Genomic DNA, 20,945 nt, shown 5'->3' with positions numbered 1-20,945 from the left:
ACAGAACGACACTAACCATATTTCAAAACACATTTATTCGATATATGTTTAGAAGCACCCGGATTTTATATTTACTAGAAGAGTCAATATCATTAAGTGGGCTGTCACTGTTCCATGAATGCAATATAAAATTATTACATTTATTCATACTTTCAAATTTGGCTGGACCTTTTGGGAAAGAGTTCATAATTATACATTTTTTGACCAGTTTTCAACTTTTGAACAGATTTTGTTAACCCTCAACTTGACGCAATATTTTTTTTTTTCAATTATTACCACTCGCGGTGTATTTATTAATATTTATAAAAGTTTGGTGTACAAAACAATTCACGAGTGTGGTTAATGGTTAATTAGCACCATTGTCGATCATAAATTGTGTGATTTTAACGAGTCCCTATAAATTAGTAATTTATGAGTTTCATTTTAAATATATATATATATATATATATATATATGTGTTCTTATATTAAACCGTATTCAAACAAAACTATAATAAATACATAAAGTAATAATAATAATAATAAATATATAATGATAATATTACATTTGAATCACCAACAATTAAAAAAATAAAGAATTCTGTAAGTATATTATCTATAAATTCTTAGCGAGTAATTCCAACTATATTATATTATATGTAGAACAAAATTCGTAAAACTGATCCAGTGTTGTTTGATTCCCTAGTCGATAGTTTACGACGATAAGTCTTTTACGATGGATAAAATTTTTTGGATGTATCCTTAGCGTGGTCCAACAGTAGTTGACATGGTTGGAAAGGTGCGCCGTAATCGTTTTGGAATGTCTGCATTTTCGCAACGAGCTTGTCGGCACCATACCAATCGACCCATCTGAATGGACCGCCCGAGAACGGCGGAAACCCTAAACCGAATACGGCTCCGATATCACCGTCGACCTAAAATAATATGTAATAAAAATATTAACGTCAATATAAAAAATATTATTCGATAATTATTAGCTATTAGCATGCATATCAATTATGAATAGTCAAACAGTATTCTATTGACAAAAGCAATACTATCGATTAACAAGTGTTGCTTATAACACTCTATGAGTTATTTTATGGTAAAAAATTTGATATTAAAACATAAGTTTAGTAACAATTTTCAGACAAGGCTGGTTGAATGTTCGCTTTTTAGTGTTTCATATTGTTATTTACCATTAGCTATTTCTTTTCTGTCATAGTGTCCCAAAAATATGAAACATCTATTTTTTCGTGTAAACTTTATAGATATTTATTTTAATTTTAAAATTTAAAATTTAGTTAAAATACAATTTACGACTAAACGGGTTAATGTTGAAATTTAAATTGCATTTAAAAAAGGTTTCATTTTTTTTTACTGATGAAAAATGTATTGGAAATTATTAATTAGATATTTGTTCAAATAAAAGTACAATAGGTTTGCTTTGTATGTCTAAGGAAAATAAAATCTAAAATAACACTTGTACTAATAATATATAATATTATAACTTTTGATAATTAAAAAAAAAAAATAATAATATCAGTAACATTTAGCAAAATCCAGTGGCAGTGTCGCGGGAAACAATGAGATGATATTATAGACTCGTCAAATTTAATTTCAACAACAAAATAATTGTATACAAATTTTGAGCGCAATATGTTAAACTTAAATCTCGTAGTTTTTGCCAATAGATGCTACTTGAAACCAACTTGTCGGTATCAATAATGAAAATTCATTATTTCAAACTAAAATAATACACGAAATTTCAATTTACAGTTTAGACACACTCGTGTCGTTTGCCACCTCGAGAAAACAGAATTCAGTTTTACACAATATAATATTATATAGTTTGTACCGGACTATTAAGGATAGATTCTTCCAGACACAGAACGGCTTCGTTGACGAATCTGGACACCATACGTAGCTGTTGATTTTCAACAGTCTGTTCGCCTTTCGGTTCCATCTTGAATTTTTCTAACAACGAGATAACTTCATCGTTTTCCGGTCTACTTTTTGAGTTGGCCTTGTACACGAAATAACCGCTTCCCGATTTACGGCCTAATAGAAATTTAGTTATTATTATTCTCAGCTGAGCCGCATAAGTAGGTTAATGAGTTTTGGAAATGAAAAAAAAAAACAAAACAATGAACTCACCCAAAAATCCTCCGTCCACCATACTTTTTACAAATTTGAGATCTCCACCGTCAAGCCGTGCACCGAAGGCTTTCGATAAATCAGTGGCAATATGGAAACCGACGTCCACTCCCACTTCATCGGTCAACGTAGCTGCACCAACCGGGAAGCCAAAACTTTTCGTAATACTATCCAATTTTTTGGGACTTACTCCTTCCTATGAAAAATGTATGTCGGTAAAACTTGTAACTCAAATTCTATGAATTGTGTATGAAATGTCTACAAATGTTTGATTTTTGGTATAATTAGACGACGTTTCAGTGTCCATCTCCAAAAAAGTCCGCTGAACAGCTAAACTGCTATGTTCACTGTCCTATTCGGTAGTTTAGACATCTGACAGTGAACAGTAGTTATTTGATAGTTCAGCAGAAGATGGACACTGGAATGTGTCATCAGATATAAACAAAAATTGTTTAATAATGATCAACTAAAAACTGTAAAAGCTTCAAACAATTGTACAAAAACAAAAACCCTATTTAACTGTGCAAGACGTAGAAGTGTTGTATGATGCAAGAAATATTATTCATGTATGCACCTGTAACAAACGTATCGCTTCTGACAACATTGTGCTCAAAATACGAGTAGTGTAAAATCCTGGGCCATCCTTGACGACGATAACAATTTTTCCTTGTTTCAAACCCAAAGAAACAGCAGCAGCTGATGTTTCTTTCGATGTCTTCTCAGTCGTTATGATTTCCAAAAGTTGCATTTTGTCTACTGGCGAGAAGTAATGCATTCCGATTACCTAAAGACGAGTTTCAATTGTATTAAAAAACAATATAGAATTTTTCTATTAATGTGTTACATTCCAATGTCTATATATATATATAAATATGTCCTATACAATATATATATACATATGTCTCATACAATATCTATATATGTATTGTTTAACTTACATTTTCAGGGCGACTACTGCCAGCGGCTATTTTGGCGATGGGAATAGCGCTAGTGTTGGTGGCTATTATACAGTGTTTGGGTACGACTTGTTCGAGTTCTTTGATCACTTGATGTTTAATGTTTATATTTTCAAATACGGCTTCAATGACGATATCTGCTTTTGAGAAAGAATCGTACGATAACGTACTCGTCAAATCGGACATGTACCTGTCTTTTTCTATCCTGTAATGAAAAAAAAAAAAAGGAATCGAAAATTTAGATGATCGATCATAGATACTATGTTTAAGTCACTCGAAAAAACACATACGCAGACATCTTCTTGCGTTTCACCGCACCCGACAGTCCTTTTTCAATTTGAGCGATACCCCTAGCCAAGCCTTTGTCGTTTGCGTCCTTGAGAACCACTTGGTAGCCTTTATCGACAGTTACGTGGGCAATACCGGCGCCCATCAAACCAGCGCCAAGAACACCGACGTTCCTGTTTGTAAAAATCATAAAGTCGTCAGAGCACAAGTCAAAAAAGACATAAATGCAAATGTGTTGGACACATCACAGTCACATTTACAGTGATTCCATACAGTTGGACCTAACAAATAGTTGGCCCCCCCGAGACGAAGAACTTACTGGATCTTTGTTTTGGGATCGCCAAATCTATTCTTTTTACATTCAGTCTGACCTTTGAACAGTCCAATTAATCCCTTACTTTGTGGCGTCATAGCCAAGTCGGCAAAGCCTTGGCTTTCGGCAGCGTACCCTTTGGTGTTCCCTTGAGAAATTCCAGTTTTAATCACGTCTAATATCTAACAATTACAACAGCGTGAGTTAATCGCGTGGAATACATTTAGCCAACAGTTAGCTCATCAATAATTACTTACTTTCAACGGAGCTGGGTATAGGCCCCTGGTCATTTTCTCGACTTTGTTTTTGGTACTTTCAAAGAATTTCTCTCGGATCCATTCGTTTTTAATGCCCAAATCAATAGCGCTATCGACCAACGTCTTGTTTTTGTTCCTTTTTATTTTTTTACTTCCCGAAACTATTTGTTTGGCCGCGTCAATAGCTACTTCTTCTAAATACTCCAGCGTTCTGCGTAAATCATAATGGACAAACAAAATAATAACAAAACACCACATACACGACAGATATAAATGCATTAAAAAAAATAAAAAAAATTTAACAAACAGACCTTTCGTTTGGTGTGTTTGTACCGGGCCCGAGAGGAGTGACGAGTTGATCGATTAAACCAACTTTCAACGCTTTATCGGCCCTGTACGATTTACCCGTCAAAGCCATGTCCAAAACGGTGGGAAGGGACACGAGTTTGGGCAAACGTTGGGTACCGCCGGCGCCAGGCAGAAGGCCTAACATTACTTCGGGCAATGCGAGTGCGGTACTTTTGCTCTTGACACCAATACGATAATGACACGCTAAAGCCACCTAAAACACGTTGGTAATTATTTACAATTTTTCAACAAAGTGTTTTTAATTAATTTAATTAAACAAACAAATTATTATATTTTCTGTAGTACTAAAATACGAAAACTGCATCAAATAGTATTTATAATGTTTATCTTCTATAAGTAGTATCAAGAACACTACTCATCATGGAATTTGTAATTATTGACCGAGTCAATAATAATACACTAAAATACATAATGTTGGGAGCATTAAAACGTTTCACGTGTAAAACATTTTCATTCAATAAGAAAAATTAATTTTATTAGATAGAACTTTTTGTTTTATCGTTTCAAGCGCTTGTTATTTAAAATTACTTGTTTGCTATTTAAATTTGTTGAAAAAAAATTACAATTTCATTTATACTTCTCGGTTACACTCTCGGTGTGGTTATTTTTATGTGTTTCAACATTTTTTACATTCTCTATATCGCGGGAAATTATCAACAAATTGAAATTAATTCAACATCCAACTTATGGGGGGGGGGGGGGAATGTTAATTTGTTTGTATCCAAAATGTGTATAAAATACACGACGAATACAAATTGCATCGAGAACCTTTTTTTTTTTACTCTAAGGGCCAGCGATTGGTACACCAAAGGTAGGTAGAGAAAAGTCTTACTTCGAGGCCTCCTCCCAAACACGAACCCATGATGGCGGCTACAATGGGTTTCGAAGATCTCTCGACTTGGAAAAGCATATTCTGACCGGCCTGAGAAATCTTGTGTACTTCTTCGGCTGTGCGGCAAGCTTGCAACATTGATATATCAGCGCCGGCGATAAAACAATTCGGTTTTCCTGATATAATAACGCTGCCTTTGATTGCCGGATCTTGAGTGGCCTTATTTAAATTGGCTTGTAATTCGTTCATTACATCCTCAGACAGTGAATTGACCTAAAATAAAATTAAAATAATAATAAAATAAAAATAACATTATAATTAAAATAATAATAACGCAATTGTGCTCGGATATATTTTTACTGTACAATTTACCTTTGAATTGGGCGTGTTCAATGTTATGACTAAAATGTTGTCAACAACTTTGGTTGAAGTATGTTGAACATTTTGGCTAAATAATCTTTGACCTGGAAAAAACAAAATTTACGCGTATTAGTGGTATTTAGTAAGTAATTTACGCAATTAAATGTTTTTATAACAATTTTTTGTCGACAAACTATTACAATGTTAACTAAACACCAAAAGGATAAACTAATATCGTTAACTAATAATTAATATAGCTAATACGTACACAATAAAGCAGTTATAAATAATTGGTGTTAAAATATATTGAATAGTTGTGTTAGTAACAGATTTATACATTTATACATTTTGTTACGTGTTTATCTACTTTAATATCTTTATCTTTTATCTTTAACGATAAAAAACTACAATTACGTTTGAAATTTTACGAAATTCTATTGGTATTGATTTTAAGACGTAAATAATTGAACAATATACATTATGATGTAACCAATTGCCAGCGGGTCAACTACATTTTACAACTAAGTTTTTTTTAACTACAAACTGAAAACAATATTGTTTTGATACAGAATCAATATGGCTTGCATGGTATAGATACCGTCTAATATACATAATAACGGGTTAACTAAATCACATTATTTACTATAGAATGGTATACAATTGTAGGATTTACCTTAGATCGAAAAAAACAATGGGTATTTTTCGACAAAAGTCGTACATTGAAAACGGTACCGTAATAGATTCCACAATCAACAGATAACAGATATTGGAAAAAAAAAAAAATCTTCAATACATCGTTAAACTTTATGAATATTTTCTTTTGCACACCTAAGAACGTTATGAAATAATTTCTTATTATTATTATTTCATTGCTACAATCGTTGACTTGAGAAACAAAAATTATTGTAAAATAAATGTTGTCTGTAATTTTGGTAAAAATGTAATATATTCAAATCGCTAGAGTAACAGCATTGGAAATTGCTACTGCAACGAGAATTGTTTAAGAGCAATCCCTATTAATTCCAATGAAAAAAACAGAATTTGCCAAAATGTTGGTTTATTTAAAAATTATACCCAATAAAGTTTTAATGGACACACACCTAATTAAACCCATATTTTTTGGGTAAAAACCAAACATTTGATGGCATTTTTCGCTAACTCTGAAAGAAAAAAAAAGATTGATAATTCAACAACGATAATTAGGTCGTATAATGTTATAGTGATTGTAACATTGAAATGTAGCCAAGATATGTCGATCATATGTCCTAGTTACATGATAAGGTTATTTACAATAACTAACAAATTATATTTCAGGGACTAGAGCAGTTACTGTTTGGTTAAAATTTAAAAATCAATATTCAAATGGAATTTGTGTGCAAAATGTTTATATATTTTTTAATACAATATTGTGAGGTATCTTCAATAACTGTTAAGTTTTTTAGTCAGACTATTACTTGTTAAAACTGTCATAAAATCACCATAATGTTGATAGTAAATAGAGGAGAACTTTATCTGTGCGCTTACAATTTTCGAAAACTTAATCGGGAAATTTTTAATAATATTTTATTTAAAAAAAAAAAAACCTGAATTTTAAAAAATCATAGAAAAAAAATTATTCAATATATCATCAAATGACCACACTTAAGCACAGATATAATATTATTCTACTGTATTTTTTTCATTTTATTGAAAGTTTAGTGAATTCGGTCCTGTCACAGCCCCTAAAGTACTGAATGCGCAATTTCCGTTTTTATATATTACAAGTTACAGGTGGGCAGGCTTAGATAATATGATATGACACACCGAAGTAATTAAAATGAAATAATTAAAAGAAAATATTTATGAGTTATAATTCGTATTATCTTTTAATTATTTCTATTATTATAAAATGATAGTATAATATTAGAAACGTGCATTTCCTGGTTAGCTATCCTTGACAACATTTATGTGAACAGAAAATTTTTCAAACACAAACAGGAATCAAATTAATTATTTAATTTATTAGTCAAGTGATTGTATAAAACATAAATTGTCAGCTCTATAAATAGATCACTACTTTTTACAGAGTTCCCAACTATATTAGTACTCAAAAAAAAAAAAAAAAGCCTATACATTTAGATTATAATAACAATTGTCCTTGCGACTTGGGTCGGTACGTTGTCGGTGCGAGACCGGCTTACGGGAAAATGTGCACAAATCAAAGCGACAACAAACAAAACAAGACGGTTTATGAGTTTACGGATAAATGGTTTTTTTGATGTTTTGTTTTCGCGGTTTCTTACCAGTGGTCAAGGCGCGTTTGATATTGGCCAAAGACATCTCGTTGGAAATGCCAACAAGTCTGCACAACGACATTGTGTGGTGCGCGCGTATCGAAACTGTAAACTATCTAAAAAAGAATATTATGCGGCCGAGTGCGCGAAATCACCTGCCCTCTGTTGAAATGAAAATTTATTAATTACCACAATGTCATACGCGGCCACAAGCGAGTGCTGTTATTGCCAAACGGAAATGCACAGACGCGGCGAACAGAAAACGAGTTCCTTGGACTTGCATTATCGAGGCTTTTTTTTTCATTACACACACGGTGATAACCGCGGATCGAGATAAACAGGTGTGTCGGCAACATGGATTAATAATTATTACTCTCTATGGACTGCAACTTGTGATAACCGATAGGTTTTCTAGGCGTCCGTTTAGCCGTTCCTTCGGTAGAAACTCGGCGGCCATATTACAACACAGATTAACAGCTGATATTGTTCTAGTAAAAATTGATAACACTAGTTGCCCACATACCTATATTCAATGTTGTCACGGAATACTGATAACAGCTGTTGCACAACTGACAACACCGTTGACCGAGTGGAATTGTTGAAAAATATTACAATATAAAATAAATATTTTAATCAATCAAAATTCAAGCAATACATATTATTATAATACATTGAAAATATCTTGTACAAAATCAACATTGCCCGGCAGTCGGCACATATTTACACATAATGTACTTGCTGTAAATTGACTGACCTTAGAAAATCTACTGGAAGTCTAAAGTACAATAATTACCTAGCTACAATAACATATTTTGATAACAAAACCTACAAAAATAATTCGTATGTATTATTATTTCCCCATAGTGGTGTTTACTACTATGTAGTATGCTGTATGGGGTACTGTCTACGGGTTTTCAGTTGCATGGACATGAATAAAACTAAATTTCGTAACCACACTGAAGAAACGTCAATAATATTATATTGCAATAATTCTAGTTAACGTAAAAATCGTTTCGATTTTCGTATTCCTAAGTAAATGAAGATTTAAACCTAATTCAAATAAACATATCTTACATATAATAACTCAATACAAATGAAGGAATTTAGGTGGTTCTTTAAACAAGCTATTTGATATGATTGTGTAAAAAATAATATGTCTCCTAATTCCATAATAAATGTTTTTTACCAGTGTTATGACCTAAAAACGGTTATTAATTATAGTAGATATTAAGTGGTACTATTATATAATCAAAATAATTTGTTTTGAACTTTTTTCACAAGATCAAAACAGCTGGTTTTATATATACGATGCAATCCTACGCTGGTATATGGTGAGTTTCTTAACAATTGTAAAAAAAAAACCAATGCAGTATTATCTTGATATACGTTGGTTGTTAAAGTAGACGATATTGAATGAGAATACGGACGATTTTTTTTATGTGTATAATACAAAGCATAAATGGTTTATACGCAGCCATTCTATGTAGGGTATTTCAAATTGAGTATTAGGTCATCGAGTGCAATAGATATGCAGTTTATTTTTAGATTTGTTAGCTGCTTAATTAATTAGTCGCTGTATTGTTATTAATAAGTGCATTTTTAATACATTTTTTGTCAAAAAAAAATACCTTTAAAGAATAATTTTCGACCTTAAGATTTGCTACACAAAGAAATCGGTTTAGCGGCTAAGGATATATCGTGGTCCAGACAAAAAAATAATAAAAAAAGTAATACATACACACAAAAAAATTATAATAACACATTGTAAAATATATGCATACATTATTTAATACAATTAAACGCGTATACAATATCTAACATCAAAAACTTAGTCTTTTTTAATTATCAAAATTAAAAATATATTTATTTTATCTATTATCATTGTATATAGATTGAAATAACAGAAAATAAATACGGTTTGTCAACATCAGCGGCATCAAACTTATACATGTTTGCTGATGTTGATTTCATGCCAGCTGATGATGCCGTCTGAGAAATATTACACGTTAATAATTAATAAATGATCATCAATTAATTACTGATAATAACATTAATAATTACAATAATACTCGTAATGTAATTATTATCACAGTTTAACTTTGGATGCTTGTACGGTCTTCTGTTCTCTATCATTGATCGGTATAACATTTATTGCCGATTTTCCTAACTTTCTTCCATCTAAAAAAAAAAAAAGGTTTATTTCCACTTAGCGAATAACAACAAGCAATAACATGATATGTTACAAAAAAACTTACAGCTTTTCAGAATAACTAAATGACAATTTTCAGTAACCGAGTCCTTTGACTGCTTGTTCGAAAGGCCCAACAGCAATCCTCTGCATCGGTAGAGTAAAGGCAAATATAAACATTTCACTTACAAATCTAATACGACCCAAAGATTACAACAATAGTCATATTACATAGAGTTAACGTTTTCCGATCAAAAGGATACAGATTTATGATGTCATGCGGATTGCGAATATCGGTCTTCACGTTGGCTCCACTCGAAACGATAATATTCTGAAATCGTATTAAAAATCAAACAAAAGGTTTATAACAAGAAAATAATCATTGATGACATATTATAAATCGTGTATTATTTACTTTTGATTTTCCCTTCATGTGCAGCATGTGAGCAAGGGTTATGGTATCTTGTCGCATGAAATAACCGTTGACCATGGGTCCGTAGCAAAGTTCAAAATGTATATTTTTGTCCACTGCAACTTTATAGCCTTTGGCAGAGATCACGCCATTTTTTACATTACACACAATTATGTCGACTAGTTGCGAAGTAATTATTTCCTGTAAAAGATGATGTCAATGTTCGAAATTATAAATATTTTTGTACCTTGGGACTGAAAGGGCCAATCACACTTTTTGTAACTTTCGGTAAATGAGCTTTTAAGTTTTTATTTTCCACGAGGCTACAGCAAATAGTATGTTTTAATTTTCATATGAAAATGAATTAACTAGTTGGCGGCAATAATTGGCATTGGCCCTTTTTAGACCCAAGTTACAGATTTGTTTATGGAACAATCATTGGCAATCATTTATGGATTAATTATTAGAACACACAAGCTATTATTTAGTATACACAATAACACTTTACTTGACAAACTTGTTCGTTAAGTGGTTCTACGGCCATTATATCGTACGATTTGAAATTTTTTGAACTCGACTAAACATTTAAAACATTATTAGTTAGTCATACGATAGATATGAGTCATAAGATAGGTAGATCATTAGTTAAACATTATTCATTTTACTTTCATTTTTAAACACCTACCACAGTAAAAATGTTTTTTTTTTTTACTTACAAGTTTTTGAAATTGTCCAGGATTTGCCAATTTTATCGTTAACCGATTAAGTATAACTAAATTTGAATCATTTTCCTAAAAAAAAACAAAAAAAAAATTATAGTAGTAGTAAGTAATATAAAAAATACTAGCACAGTATGGTCGGGGCACAATGGAGACGGAGCGTGCTGGCGATAGAAATGACACAAGTCTGTGGGAATTATTATAACTGGAAGTATTGTGTGCCAGGACATGAATGGTAGTGTTTCGGAAAATATGTCCTGCCGTAGACATACTTCAATGTGTAATCATGGCACTTGAGAAGTAATTAAGTAAATATATTAGCAAAACCTACTATGGGTTTAATGGGTGGTATACAGTCCTGTTGAGTACTATCATTGTCAGTGTTTTCGAGTTTCTTACGTTTTTTTCTATTCGATACACCACTGTCTAATGAGAACGAATCAAGCGTGGTATTCACAGCGATCATATTATAACCGACTGAAAATCAAACAATATCACTGTAAACTAAACTTACAATAATGGTTACAGCATAATAGGTACAATCATTTACTTACGTGCAACATATGCATTAATTATATCTTTGTTGATTTTTTCGACGCGTAAATCACAATAGCCTTTTGGCGGTATCATTTTGAATCGTTCTCATGTAAATATATCATAAAGTTAGAACTATTTTATTATTGATCAGTTATTACAATTGAGTAAATAAAAATAAAAAGTTTAAATAATTGAAATCAGAAATATGGTTAATGTCGTTTCGTGTGAATAGTATAAATTATAATGTCCAGTGTCCACGTGTGGCGTTATCAGTTAAGAACAGCCGCGGTCCTTTTCTTATCAACACCATAGGCCAGCTGAGTGCAACTCGATAGCTGATAAGACATTGTATTCAGTTCAGTGATATCAGCCCGTTTTACAGAAAAAATCGCCCATTGTTTGTATTTTGAAAATAGTTTTTTGCACGCACCCCGAAAATTGGGATTCTTACTTACGCTATTAATTGTAAACACCTATTAACATATTTACTGCATTTCTAATTTCAATAGTTGAGTAATTAAAAAACTAAAATTGTAAAATTGTTTTCAAGTTTTAATTATTTTTTCAATTAGGTACTAATATAAAATATATTTGTACCTGCATAAAAAAAATAATGAGTATTGAAACCATGAGTTTTTTCCGTAAACTTTTTTTAAATCGCCGTATTGTTAGTAGAAAAATAGATTTAAACAATCACGAATCAACCTGTTCAACCTTCCTTTAAAATTTGTCATACCTAGATCAACATTTTGTCAAATATTGCCTTTTAAAATTATCCATACTCGTGCGTTTAAATAAGACTATTAAAACTAATATACGATTTTATAAAACCTAATAAAGTAAAAAAAATATTTAGTTACTTATTTACGATTAATGGATATATTATATACATACTGTACAATTTACAAACAGACCAGTAATTAGGGGCAGAACCATAACAAATGGACTATTCACAAAATAACGTTATTTTAGTCATAGGTATAAAAGTCTTATAATTACTCATGTCAGATAGAATTTGCTGATGTCTGATGAGCATAAAAAAAATATAAACCATTTTTTTTTCACGAAAAGAATCAAAACTGAACGAATTGAAGTCTTATTGCAGAATGATTTTAAACAATTTTTCCCGCTCAATACTTCCATTCAGACTTATGTTCATTACATTTTTCAAGACTTAAAAAAAAAGTACCATCTATCTTTATTTGTAAAATCGGATTTTCAAAGTCCTATCAATAATGGGTGTATAGGGTAAGGAAAGAACGACAATTTGTGGTCCCGAGAGTGCCCTAAAATTAGATTAAACACAGGTAATTAGGACGGAAAACGCCTATCAGATTTAAGGCCAAAAAAAAGGATTCTTAATTTTTCCTTAGACGATTCAATCATTCATCGGAGTTCCAAAAAAAATTTACCAAAGGTTAAATCTCAAAGGCCAAAGATTATATTTAGGATTTATCCAAAGATTTATCGTTCACCTATTAATTGCATTACACGTAGCAAACACCATGTCAGTGTATCGATTGGAATGGCGCCCTTTAAGATTTTGTCAACTATTTTATATATTATATGTGACTGCGGCGTGTGCACTATTTAAAGAGACAAAACGATTTCAGATAAACCAAAAGAATTTAAACGCTCCGGAACGCCCTACCAATGTCCCTCGGCAATAGTAAACGGCAAATGTCCCTTTTGGGTAATCACTTTCTCGCCACCGTCACTAAGTCAATACAAATTGCAGTATTTTTTTTATTTCCAAATAAGCCGCATTTTATCCGCTCGACTTGGATCAGCAAAATCACCCAAATAACCGTACGCCAATTATGACGCTTTTGATTTGTCTAGAATTTCGTTTATCTACTCTAAATCTTTCATTCAATTAACAATAAACTGTTCACGATATGTAGCTTTTTGGATACACGACCGATATTTTCCAATTTCGAATACATAGACCGTCAGACGCAGTAACCAGTATGTCTTAGATAAGTTCCATCATTTGAATTTTCAGAAACACAACGAGTACAAAGACAATAAACTCAAGATGTAGCCCATAGATAAAAATACATGTATTTACATTGGTACAACAAATGTGTACTTCTATTTTCTACTTTATTATCTAAGTAATTTTTAATTCAGCTCTGATTTTAAAAAAAATTAAATACACCACTATTATTATCCGAGGAAATAACGCTATACCGTTTAATTACAGTTGCTTTCTAGAGAAGATTTTTTTTTTTTATCATGATATAGAAATTTGCTGGGCAGGACTTAGGCGGTAAGTGCGCATATATATATATATATATATATACTATTAAACAGACGTTACTACGGGGTCCTGTTTGGAAAACCAAAACGAGTGGCAGGGAAAGAGAAACGGGCGCAGAGTGTTTGGGGAAGAGGAACAGATTTTGTGCATTGTGTTGGTTTTGAAGCGTTAAAGTTTAATGGGTTTTGGCCATTCGGCAGAGGATGTACCGGCCACGCCTTCGCTACCGCAAACGATATAATATAACATATATACTGTACACAATGAATTAACGACATTATTTGGACCCATTAGTTATCCAAAATTACTTTTCTTCCAATTCCCCGTTGTGTCATTCTCAAATACACACCGCACACTTCTGCACTCTGCGCGGCCGGTTATTAGTCTGTATCGGTTCTTCTCGCTGTAATAGTATAATATAATATAATAATGCACTCTCCCGGTGGCTTCTTTTACTGTGCCACTAAAGCGAAATCAAAGTGCCGTGTTTCCGTCACACAGTTGTATGGTAACTTAACTTATCGACCATCAAAGGTCCGTATGAAAACAAAATGTGCGCATTATGCACTGTGTAATAGAATAGAATTCCACGCCTATCCATCTATTATGTACGATCGGTCACAACGAGAGTCAAGTCAGATTATTTTTTGGAAAAATTAGATTATAACTCATTTTTTATCGATATTTTTTATTCCGGAAGGATTAATTCTAACGTACCAACCTTATAAAGGACTCAAGTCAAAATCGAAAACAGTCGAGTAGGTAGTATTGTAGCACATCGAAATTGATTAAATACAAAAAAAAAAACATCATAAAAGTACTTGAAACATTGGATTTCAAAATCATCGATTGTATTTAATTATTCCAACTATAAAAAACAATAAATTAACTTATTCGAAAAAAATGTATGTAATAATGGATTTACAAAGAAATCATGAACCAATAAAATACTAATAATTTCATTTTTACAGGTTTTTAATTAGTATTTTCACTTGGTATTTTTTTTTTAGGTTATTAAATGTTTAATTTAGAATTTGTTTTTTTAACATTCCAGGTAGTCTTGTTCTTAATAACCATTTTATTGGCGAAAAAACGTGTACAGACACTTATATTCATAAACTATGCATTGTTTTGAACGACTTGATATGGTTGTTGAACGGTCGAGATAGACGTATTTATAGAGATCCATTATAATCGGTGGGGTGCATCTGTTGAGCTTTGGCCGATTCCCTTGTTACGTTGCCGCCACCGCCACCGCCGCATTGTAAGTGGCGAAGGTGTGCAAACCCGGATGCACATTTTTCCATCTGCTGATGTCTGCTCCTCACCACGAACCTGCTGACGTGCACCGGTATGGGAACGACGATTTTGCCGGCACTTCCGCCGGCTACGCACTTGGATCTCCGGGAACCGTTTGCGCCATTCCTGTGTCCGTCGTCGCCGCCGCCGCCTACGCACACCGCAGACGTCTGCATCGATGGCGCGGACAACAGACTGGCCTTTACCCTTTTCCACTTGGCCCGTCGGTTTTGGAACCAGATTTTCACCTACAATTAAAAAAACATGAGTTTACTAGACGTAAATCGTTTAAGACGTAATCGTCTCGTTTAAGTATTGCTTATTTTTTCTACTAGGTATATAGTAACTAATAATAACACCGGGAGACTTATGTGTCCTGTTCCTCAAATGGGATTCCTGTAAAAGGAGCAAAAGCGTTATGGCATAAACGTTAAAGAGTCGCATCAGGGTGTTTTCAATTAGCAGACTTCACGTTGCCACATAATTTAAAGCCTAAATATTGAACAAGTACGCTTGTAAGCCGATTGTAACAATATTATGTATACAAAGTCATATGATATACTAATAGGCAGTCGTTCATGTACAAGAATGTTTTGTAAGAACTTTAGACATGTTAGTATGGACTTTCGAAGCAGACCTTTACTATAATATAAGAATCAATATAGACTGCTATCCGATTTATGTAATAAAACAATATTGTCTTGATATAGTAAAACGTAAAATGTCGATGCCCCGCCGCCAAAAGACTATAATTCTTTTCGGAGGCGTTACTGTATATTGCTAAATCGTTTTCCCTGGGTAAAATATCACCTGTTTTTGTGTCATATTTCGGCCAGGTCTTGTGTGCTGTGCCACTAGACTCGGTCGTTTTCGTCCCTATTAACCATACACATATATACATTCAAAATAATATACATTGTCACACGCGTTGGACATTAGACAACTGTACACAGACCCTTTCCTTTTTAAAACTATTTTTGGCACAGCTCGAGTGTCAATATTGGGTTTTTAGAGGTGTAAACGTTCAGGTGCACGCTTTATATTTCCAAGACCAAGTCTATATTGGTGTAGCATAGTGATCCGATAATAGTTTATAGGAGAAGAAAAAAATGGGTGGAAATAAATAAACGTCCGGCTGCAAGTGACGCCCAATCATTGCAAACCGGTGTTTAATTGTACCGTTTCTGACGTGATACGATTGAGGAGGACACTTACAAAAACGAGTATCCAAATTAAATTTTGATGAAAATACACATCTTAATCTCGTTTGAATTCAATAAGAACTTCCTTAACGGTTGTTCGGCGACATGGACTTGCTAAACGTATGAAAAATTGAAAAATATTCTTATTTTCCTCGCCATTTTATGACCGTTTTCCACTAACCTGTTTGTCCTATAGCACTGATCAATAATTTCATTCGGTTCTTCCGAATTTGTTGTGCTAAGCGTCGCATATCAAGTATGTATACACTTTTTGAAAGCTACTCTCTCCGATTTATTTTTCTTTCGCCGTTTAATTGTCAAAGTCCGTTTCGGTGGGTTAACCATCGCCGATCACGTGCACCGTTCATAAATACCATAGGTATTGGACACATGTGCTCGGTCTTACAAAAAGAGTTTGTACCGCACAAACACCTTGCGGCGGTCGAGTGTCACTGTTGACCAATGGCATAGGCCGATCCCGATTACACAGACAATATTTATCAGAGCGTTATGGGGCTAAAACAAGATTACTCAATATAACTACGGTTCCCTAGATAAACATAATATAGGCTGAAAATCAACAAACCCGATGAAGTCACTGACACGTCACCCTATAGCAACACAAGTGGTGTGAACCACTAATTGTGTCTTTGTTGTTTTGGATATGAGAAAGCAATCACGAAAAGGGCCCACAGGGAATTAGAACTCCATTGAAGTATCTTGGACGGATTCCCGATTATTTATTATTCATTATTCCATAACGAACAGCCAATGATAAATTCGGTATTAATTTCGGTGCTCTTAAGTTTTGGACAAGGTAGTTAAGTATAACCTTTTGTTTATAGAATATTTATACTGCATGATATTGATTATTGGATTTGCACGGACCTATGGTTGAAATTACAAGCAAAAGGTAGACTTAGGTATTCTTCTGAAAAGGCAACAGATTTCATATGTTGGTCGATGGACCTCTTCACAAAAGACATTGTACCTCTAGATGATCTAGTTACACCTAATATTAGATTGTCGCGACTTCTTCAAGAGCAGAAAAGCTATGTATAGTATGAATGTTATTTCCAATTAAAATGTTTTACCTGAACTTCGCTTAGTTTCAGCGCATTGGCAATTTCTGAGCGTTCGGTCAAGCTAAGATATTTTTTGGCTTGGAATTCGCGTTCTAACTCCAAAAGTTGTACACTGGTAAACGCCGTCCTCCTTCTCCGGGACTTGTTTTCTGGAATTTGGGTGGACGCGGTTTGGTTGAATTGGAGCACTTCGGCGTCGGTCAAACAGTTTTCTGGAGATTAAAAACAAAAATAAAATAAAAATTGGTCGTACAAAACTTTGTAAAAATGGGTTTGGTGAAAAATATTATCGATGCGAAATTTAGCACGGGTTATTCCGATAACACTACAAATTAGATATACCTACAAAGGGTTTAAGTGGTGTTTTTTTCGGCAAGTTAACGTGCTCGTTTTCTCAAGTAACGTCGTTGTGCAACGATTTACACTTTGAAACCTGAGGTCTAAAAGCACCAATGTAAATTTTTGACAAAAACAGCCAACTTTTAAATTAAAACAGCATTTTTACTTGTATTGTGTAAGGCAACGCCACTCAAAAACACTTTGAGTTTTTAAATTTCAAAAATTGTGAAACAGTTAAAAAGTTATTGAACTTGAGTGGGGTATTATGTTTACACTATTTATCTCAACCTCAAGTCATGTAAATTGTGAAACATTTTGTAAAAGACTTAACACCCAGTGTTATGGAAATTATCATTTTTTTAATATTCTTTACATCATAATATTATGTCCTCAACAAACAACAGACCTATACCAGAAAATTGTAACATTGTGTCCAATTCGTGGGAAATTATGTAGATTGTTTTATACTCTGTGCATTGCTTGTACACGAGCAATTATGAACTCTTTTAAGTCACTACTAACTTTTGCGAACTCTGACAAAATAAATAGGGTCCCTTCGTTGAATACTCTAATCATTTGCTAGTTGTTAGTTTACTTCGGTAACGTCAAAATGAACACTATAAATATAATTTTTGACTCGACAATTATGACGACAATAACGTCGATAAAATTGTGCATAAATCAGTAATTTCTGTGGAATATATTTTTTCCTTGTTGACAGAGTGAGGAAAGTCGAAAGAGGGTGTGAAGCCCCAGAGACTGTACATTTTGATTTTCTCGTTGGCCCATCCCAATGTGATATTCTAATTCCGCTTATGCATTTCATAGTTCAAGTACAAAAGTTGGTATCTTGCCTATCACTGGAGGCATATCATAGTAGTAGAGGTGTCGAGTTCGAGTTACAGGCTACTTGGTGTTTCGCACCATGGACTACTTAACTTAAACATAAGATTTCTATAGGACAAACATAGGACGGGGGGAAAGGGTTGGGGAAACTACCTGCGGTTTGGTTTCCCAGTAGCAAGTCTTTGTCGTCTGCTGTGGATTTAGGTACGACTGCGCATTCGTCATCTTCGTCGACAGTGAACGAAGGGGGTCGAGAACCCCTGGCTTGAATGCGGTGCGGCTCGCCGACTTGATACCCCGGGAAAGCGTCCGACAAGTACGGCCACGGTGGCATGTACGCCGTCGGACGCTGTTGGCGGTACGCTTTGAAGACGTGGCCGAACCTAGCCGAAGTTTCCGGGTCGGATCCGTGCAACAATCCGCCGCAGTAAAACAACGCGGACAACTGGCGGTGTCGTTCGGCGGCCAAGCCGTCATCGTCGTCGTTGTCGTCCTCGTCGTCGTTGTGGACGTTGCCGCACTCGATCGGCCGCTGCGGCACATGTTGCGGCGAGCGCTCGTCGTCTGCCGGCGATCTGCTAGCGGCCGCCGATGTCGCCGGCCGGACTTCGCGCGCTCCCAACGTCATCGTGGCCGCAGACTGGCCGATTCGAGACAGCAATCGTGGCTCGCAGGCCGTGGACGGCGCGTCCCCGTTGTTCCCGATCAGGGAATCTATGGAAAACGACTGAAATCCCCGGCGGTGTTTATCCATCTTTGACGGACGTTCGTGTTCCCCCGGCGAGTTGTCTGCGGACGACGGCTGATTATCCGTGTCCATCACTTTGTCCTATATTGATGAAAACGATAATCTATTAAATTAATAATAGACCAGGCATGTGTATAATATAATTTTAAAAAAACAAGTTATTTTCTCCGCTGCACAGAAAAACATTTAACCATATATACTATTATGTTATCTCTATAATTTTTTGATTGAGATCTATTAAAAAAAAAAAAATAATGTTGTGTTTTGAATGGGGTTTTTCCGGGGTTAATCCAATTAAACTCCCCAGGTAGTATTTCATAAAAAATACCATTGGGTTTCGGGTCTTTTGTAGTTTTATTACAAAAAAAAAAAAAACCGTGTTTTTACCATCTTTGGTATATTTGGCCAACAATTAAAAAAAATCGTCTCTTCTCTTTCAAAATCGAGAAAGCACCCATATATTTTTCAACTTTAAATTACGATGCTTTATAACTTTTTTAAAAATAGTCGAATTAGTTCCAAATTTGTACTGAATATTCTTTAAACATAGTACTACCGATGAACATTGACAAACCAAAAAAAAGATGATAAACCCTCATAATTGCGGTAGATCTGTGACCTCCCCGTCTACACTAAGCCCCGAGACTTCACTGTTCTGGCTTTAGTATAGTTTCATTATTTTTTCTCTGTATATGCAACTGACGTTTAATTCGATTTGCTTATTTGATTTTCTAAATGCAAACAAATATATATTAGTCAGTGGCTGTAGACCCGTGTTTAATATTATAGGTAAATTTTGTATTATAGTATACTATTTTGAAAAAATAACCAAAATATATTATACATTTTATAGAATTTTGTTTTCGCTAAATCTGAATCTGGCCATTAGATTGTTAAATCCCCAAAAAAGTTGTAAACAACATACAAAAATCAAAATTTTCTCTTGTTTTGAAAAAACTAAAAAATTCTGACATAAGTGTAATTTAGTTTCTTGGTGACTTAAAAAAAAACATTTACTCGAAAAATATGTAGTTTTTACGCTGAATAAGAAGGGTACTTTGGTAAAATCAAATTTTGGCAACCAGACTTATTTTTAAAGTTATACAACTTAATTTAATTTATTTTTTAGGAAGTGCCATGATTTCGTAGATTAAGTTTTTTGAACACACTATTCTTTTCTTAATTATTTTACGCAAAATTTTAAATATAGTTTTTTTCAAAATGTCCAAAATACATTTCTTTTATGTAAGAATTTGAATTGAAATTTGAAATGTGAAATAAACAAATGAATATCTGTTTATGTTTGTTCCGGAAAATATATTAAACCTTGATGTACAATTTAGGTTATTTGATCCTCGTTCAAACGATCTTTGTATTTTAAATTATTTTCTCCTTCAATAATGACAATAATAAACACCAAATTAATAAAAATGTCCAGTGCGAAACTTGAAAATTAAAAATCGCCTATTTACTTTAAGCACCTACAAACTGGGTGGAAATCCAAAATTGTTTTATTAATTATAA

At 33.5% G+C, this 20,945-nt stretch overlaps 3 protein-coding genes across 4 annotated transcripts; all 3 read right to left on the bottom strand.

Moving 5' to 3' along the window:
- Nucleotides 1-506: 506 nt before the first annotated feature.
- LOC126836556 (trifunctional enzyme subunit alpha, mitochondrial) lies at nt 507-8,048 on the bottom strand. The gene is made up of 12 exons (XM_050570082.1): nt 7,793-8,048; nt 5,523-5,614; nt 5,151-5,423; nt 4,261-4,511; nt 3,950-4,160; nt 3,699-3,874; nt 3,382-3,552; nt 3,074-3,296; nt 2,710-2,919; nt 2,136-2,331; nt 1,837-2,039; nt 507-913 (listed from the first exon to the last, which is right to left on the bottom strand). The coding sequence occupies exons 1-12, from the start codon at nt 7,863-7,865 to the stop codon at nt 710-712; spliced, it is 2,283 nt and encodes a 760-aa protein (XP_050426039.1). The 5' UTR covers nt 7,866-8,048; the 3' UTR covers nt 507-709.
- A 1,466-nt stretch (nt 8,049-9,514) lies between these two features.
- On the bottom strand, nt 9,515-11,898 carry LOC126836618 (ribonuclease P protein subunit p30). Of its 2 annotated transcripts, XM_050570186.1 has the most exons (9): nt 11,657-11,898; nt 11,434-11,579; nt 11,100-11,174; nt 10,892-10,960; nt 10,387-10,584; nt 10,235-10,302; nt 10,039-10,118; nt 9,845-9,961; nt 9,515-9,772 (listed from the first exon to the last, which is right to left on the bottom strand). In XM_050570186.1, the coding sequence occupies exons 1-8, from the start codon at nt 11,730-11,732 to the stop codon at nt 9,870-9,872; spliced, it is 804 nt and encodes a 267-aa protein (XP_050426143.1). In that variant the 5' UTR covers nt 11,733-11,898; the 3' UTR covers nt 9,515-9,772; nt 9,845-9,869. The 2 variants fall into 2 exon arrangements, with proteins under 2 accessions (XP_050426143.1, XP_050426141.1); XM_050570184.1 differs by having other exon boundaries at nt 9,515-9,961.
- Nucleotides 11,899-15,077: 3,179 nt separating this feature from the next.
- Nucleotides 15,078-19,493, bottom strand: LOC126837039 (uncharacterized). Its single transcript, XM_050570760.1, has 3 exons — nt 18,827-19,493; nt 17,498-17,700; nt 15,078-15,449 (listed from the first exon to the last, which is right to left on the bottom strand). Exons 1-3 carry the CDS (start codon nt 19,491-19,493, stop codon nt 15,078-15,080), a joined length of 1,242 nt encoding a protein of 413 aa, XP_050426717.1.
- Nucleotides 19,494-20,945: the final 1,452 nt, after the last annotated feature.

Source organism: Adelges cooleyi, unplaced genomic scaffold (genome assembly GCF_023614345.1).
Source record: "Adelges cooleyi isolate 19-005CV unplaced genomic scaffold, UGA_ACOO_1.1 ACOO_flye_CR_arks_rails_tigmint_CR_PRNA_247, whole genome shotgun sequence".
Classification (NCBI taxonomy): Eukaryota; Metazoa; Arthropoda; class Insecta; order Hemiptera; family Adelgidae; genus Adelges; species Adelges cooleyi.
Note: the sequence above shows the minus strand (reverse complement) of the source record. Positions and strands in the feature narration are given on the sequence as shown.

What these genes read in the sequence shown, in the direction of transcription:
- LOC126836556 (XM_050570082.1), bottom strand. Translation starts at nt 7,865, where the DNA reads ATGTCGTTGTGCAGACTTGTTGGCATTTCCAACGAGATGTCTTTGGCC. An exon ending in TGAACACGCCCAATTCAAAG is followed by an intron (nt 5,424 to 5,522) that starts GTAAATTGTACA and finishes ATTTTATTTTAG; the next exon opens with GTCAATTCACTGTCTGAGGA. An exon ending in AAGCGATACGTTTGTTACAG is followed by an intron (nt 2,332 to 2,709) that starts GTGCATACATGA and finishes CATTTTTCATAG; the next exon opens with GAAGGAGTAAGTCCCAAAAA.
- LOC126836618 (XM_050570184.1), bottom strand. Translation starts at nt 11,732, where the DNA reads ATGATACCGCCAAAAGGCTATTGTGATTTACGCGTCGAAAAAATCAAC. An exon ending in TTAACGAACAAGTTTGTCAA is followed by an intron (nt 10,585 to 10,891) that starts GTAAAGTGTTAT and finishes CATCTTTTACAG; the next exon opens with GAAATAATTACTTCGCAACT. An exon ending in ACATGAAGGGAAAATCAAAA is followed by an intron (nt 10,303 to 10,386) that starts GTAAATAATACA and finishes ATACGATTTCAG; the next exon opens with AATATTATCGTTTCGAGTGG.
- LOC126837039 (XM_050570760.1), bottom strand. Translation starts at nt 19,493, where the DNA reads ATGGACACGGATAATCAGCCGTCGTCCGCAGACAACTCGCCGGGGGAA. An exon ending in ACTGGGAAACCAAACCGCAG is followed by an intron (nt 17,701 to 18,826) that starts GTAGTTTCCCCA and finishes TTTAATCTCCAG; the next exon opens with AAAACTGTTTGACCGACGCC. An exon ending in TGAAACTAAGCGAAGTTCAG is followed by an intron (nt 15,450 to 17,497) that starts GTAAAACATTTT and finishes TTTTAATTGTAG; the next exon opens with GTGAAAATCTGGTTCCAAAA.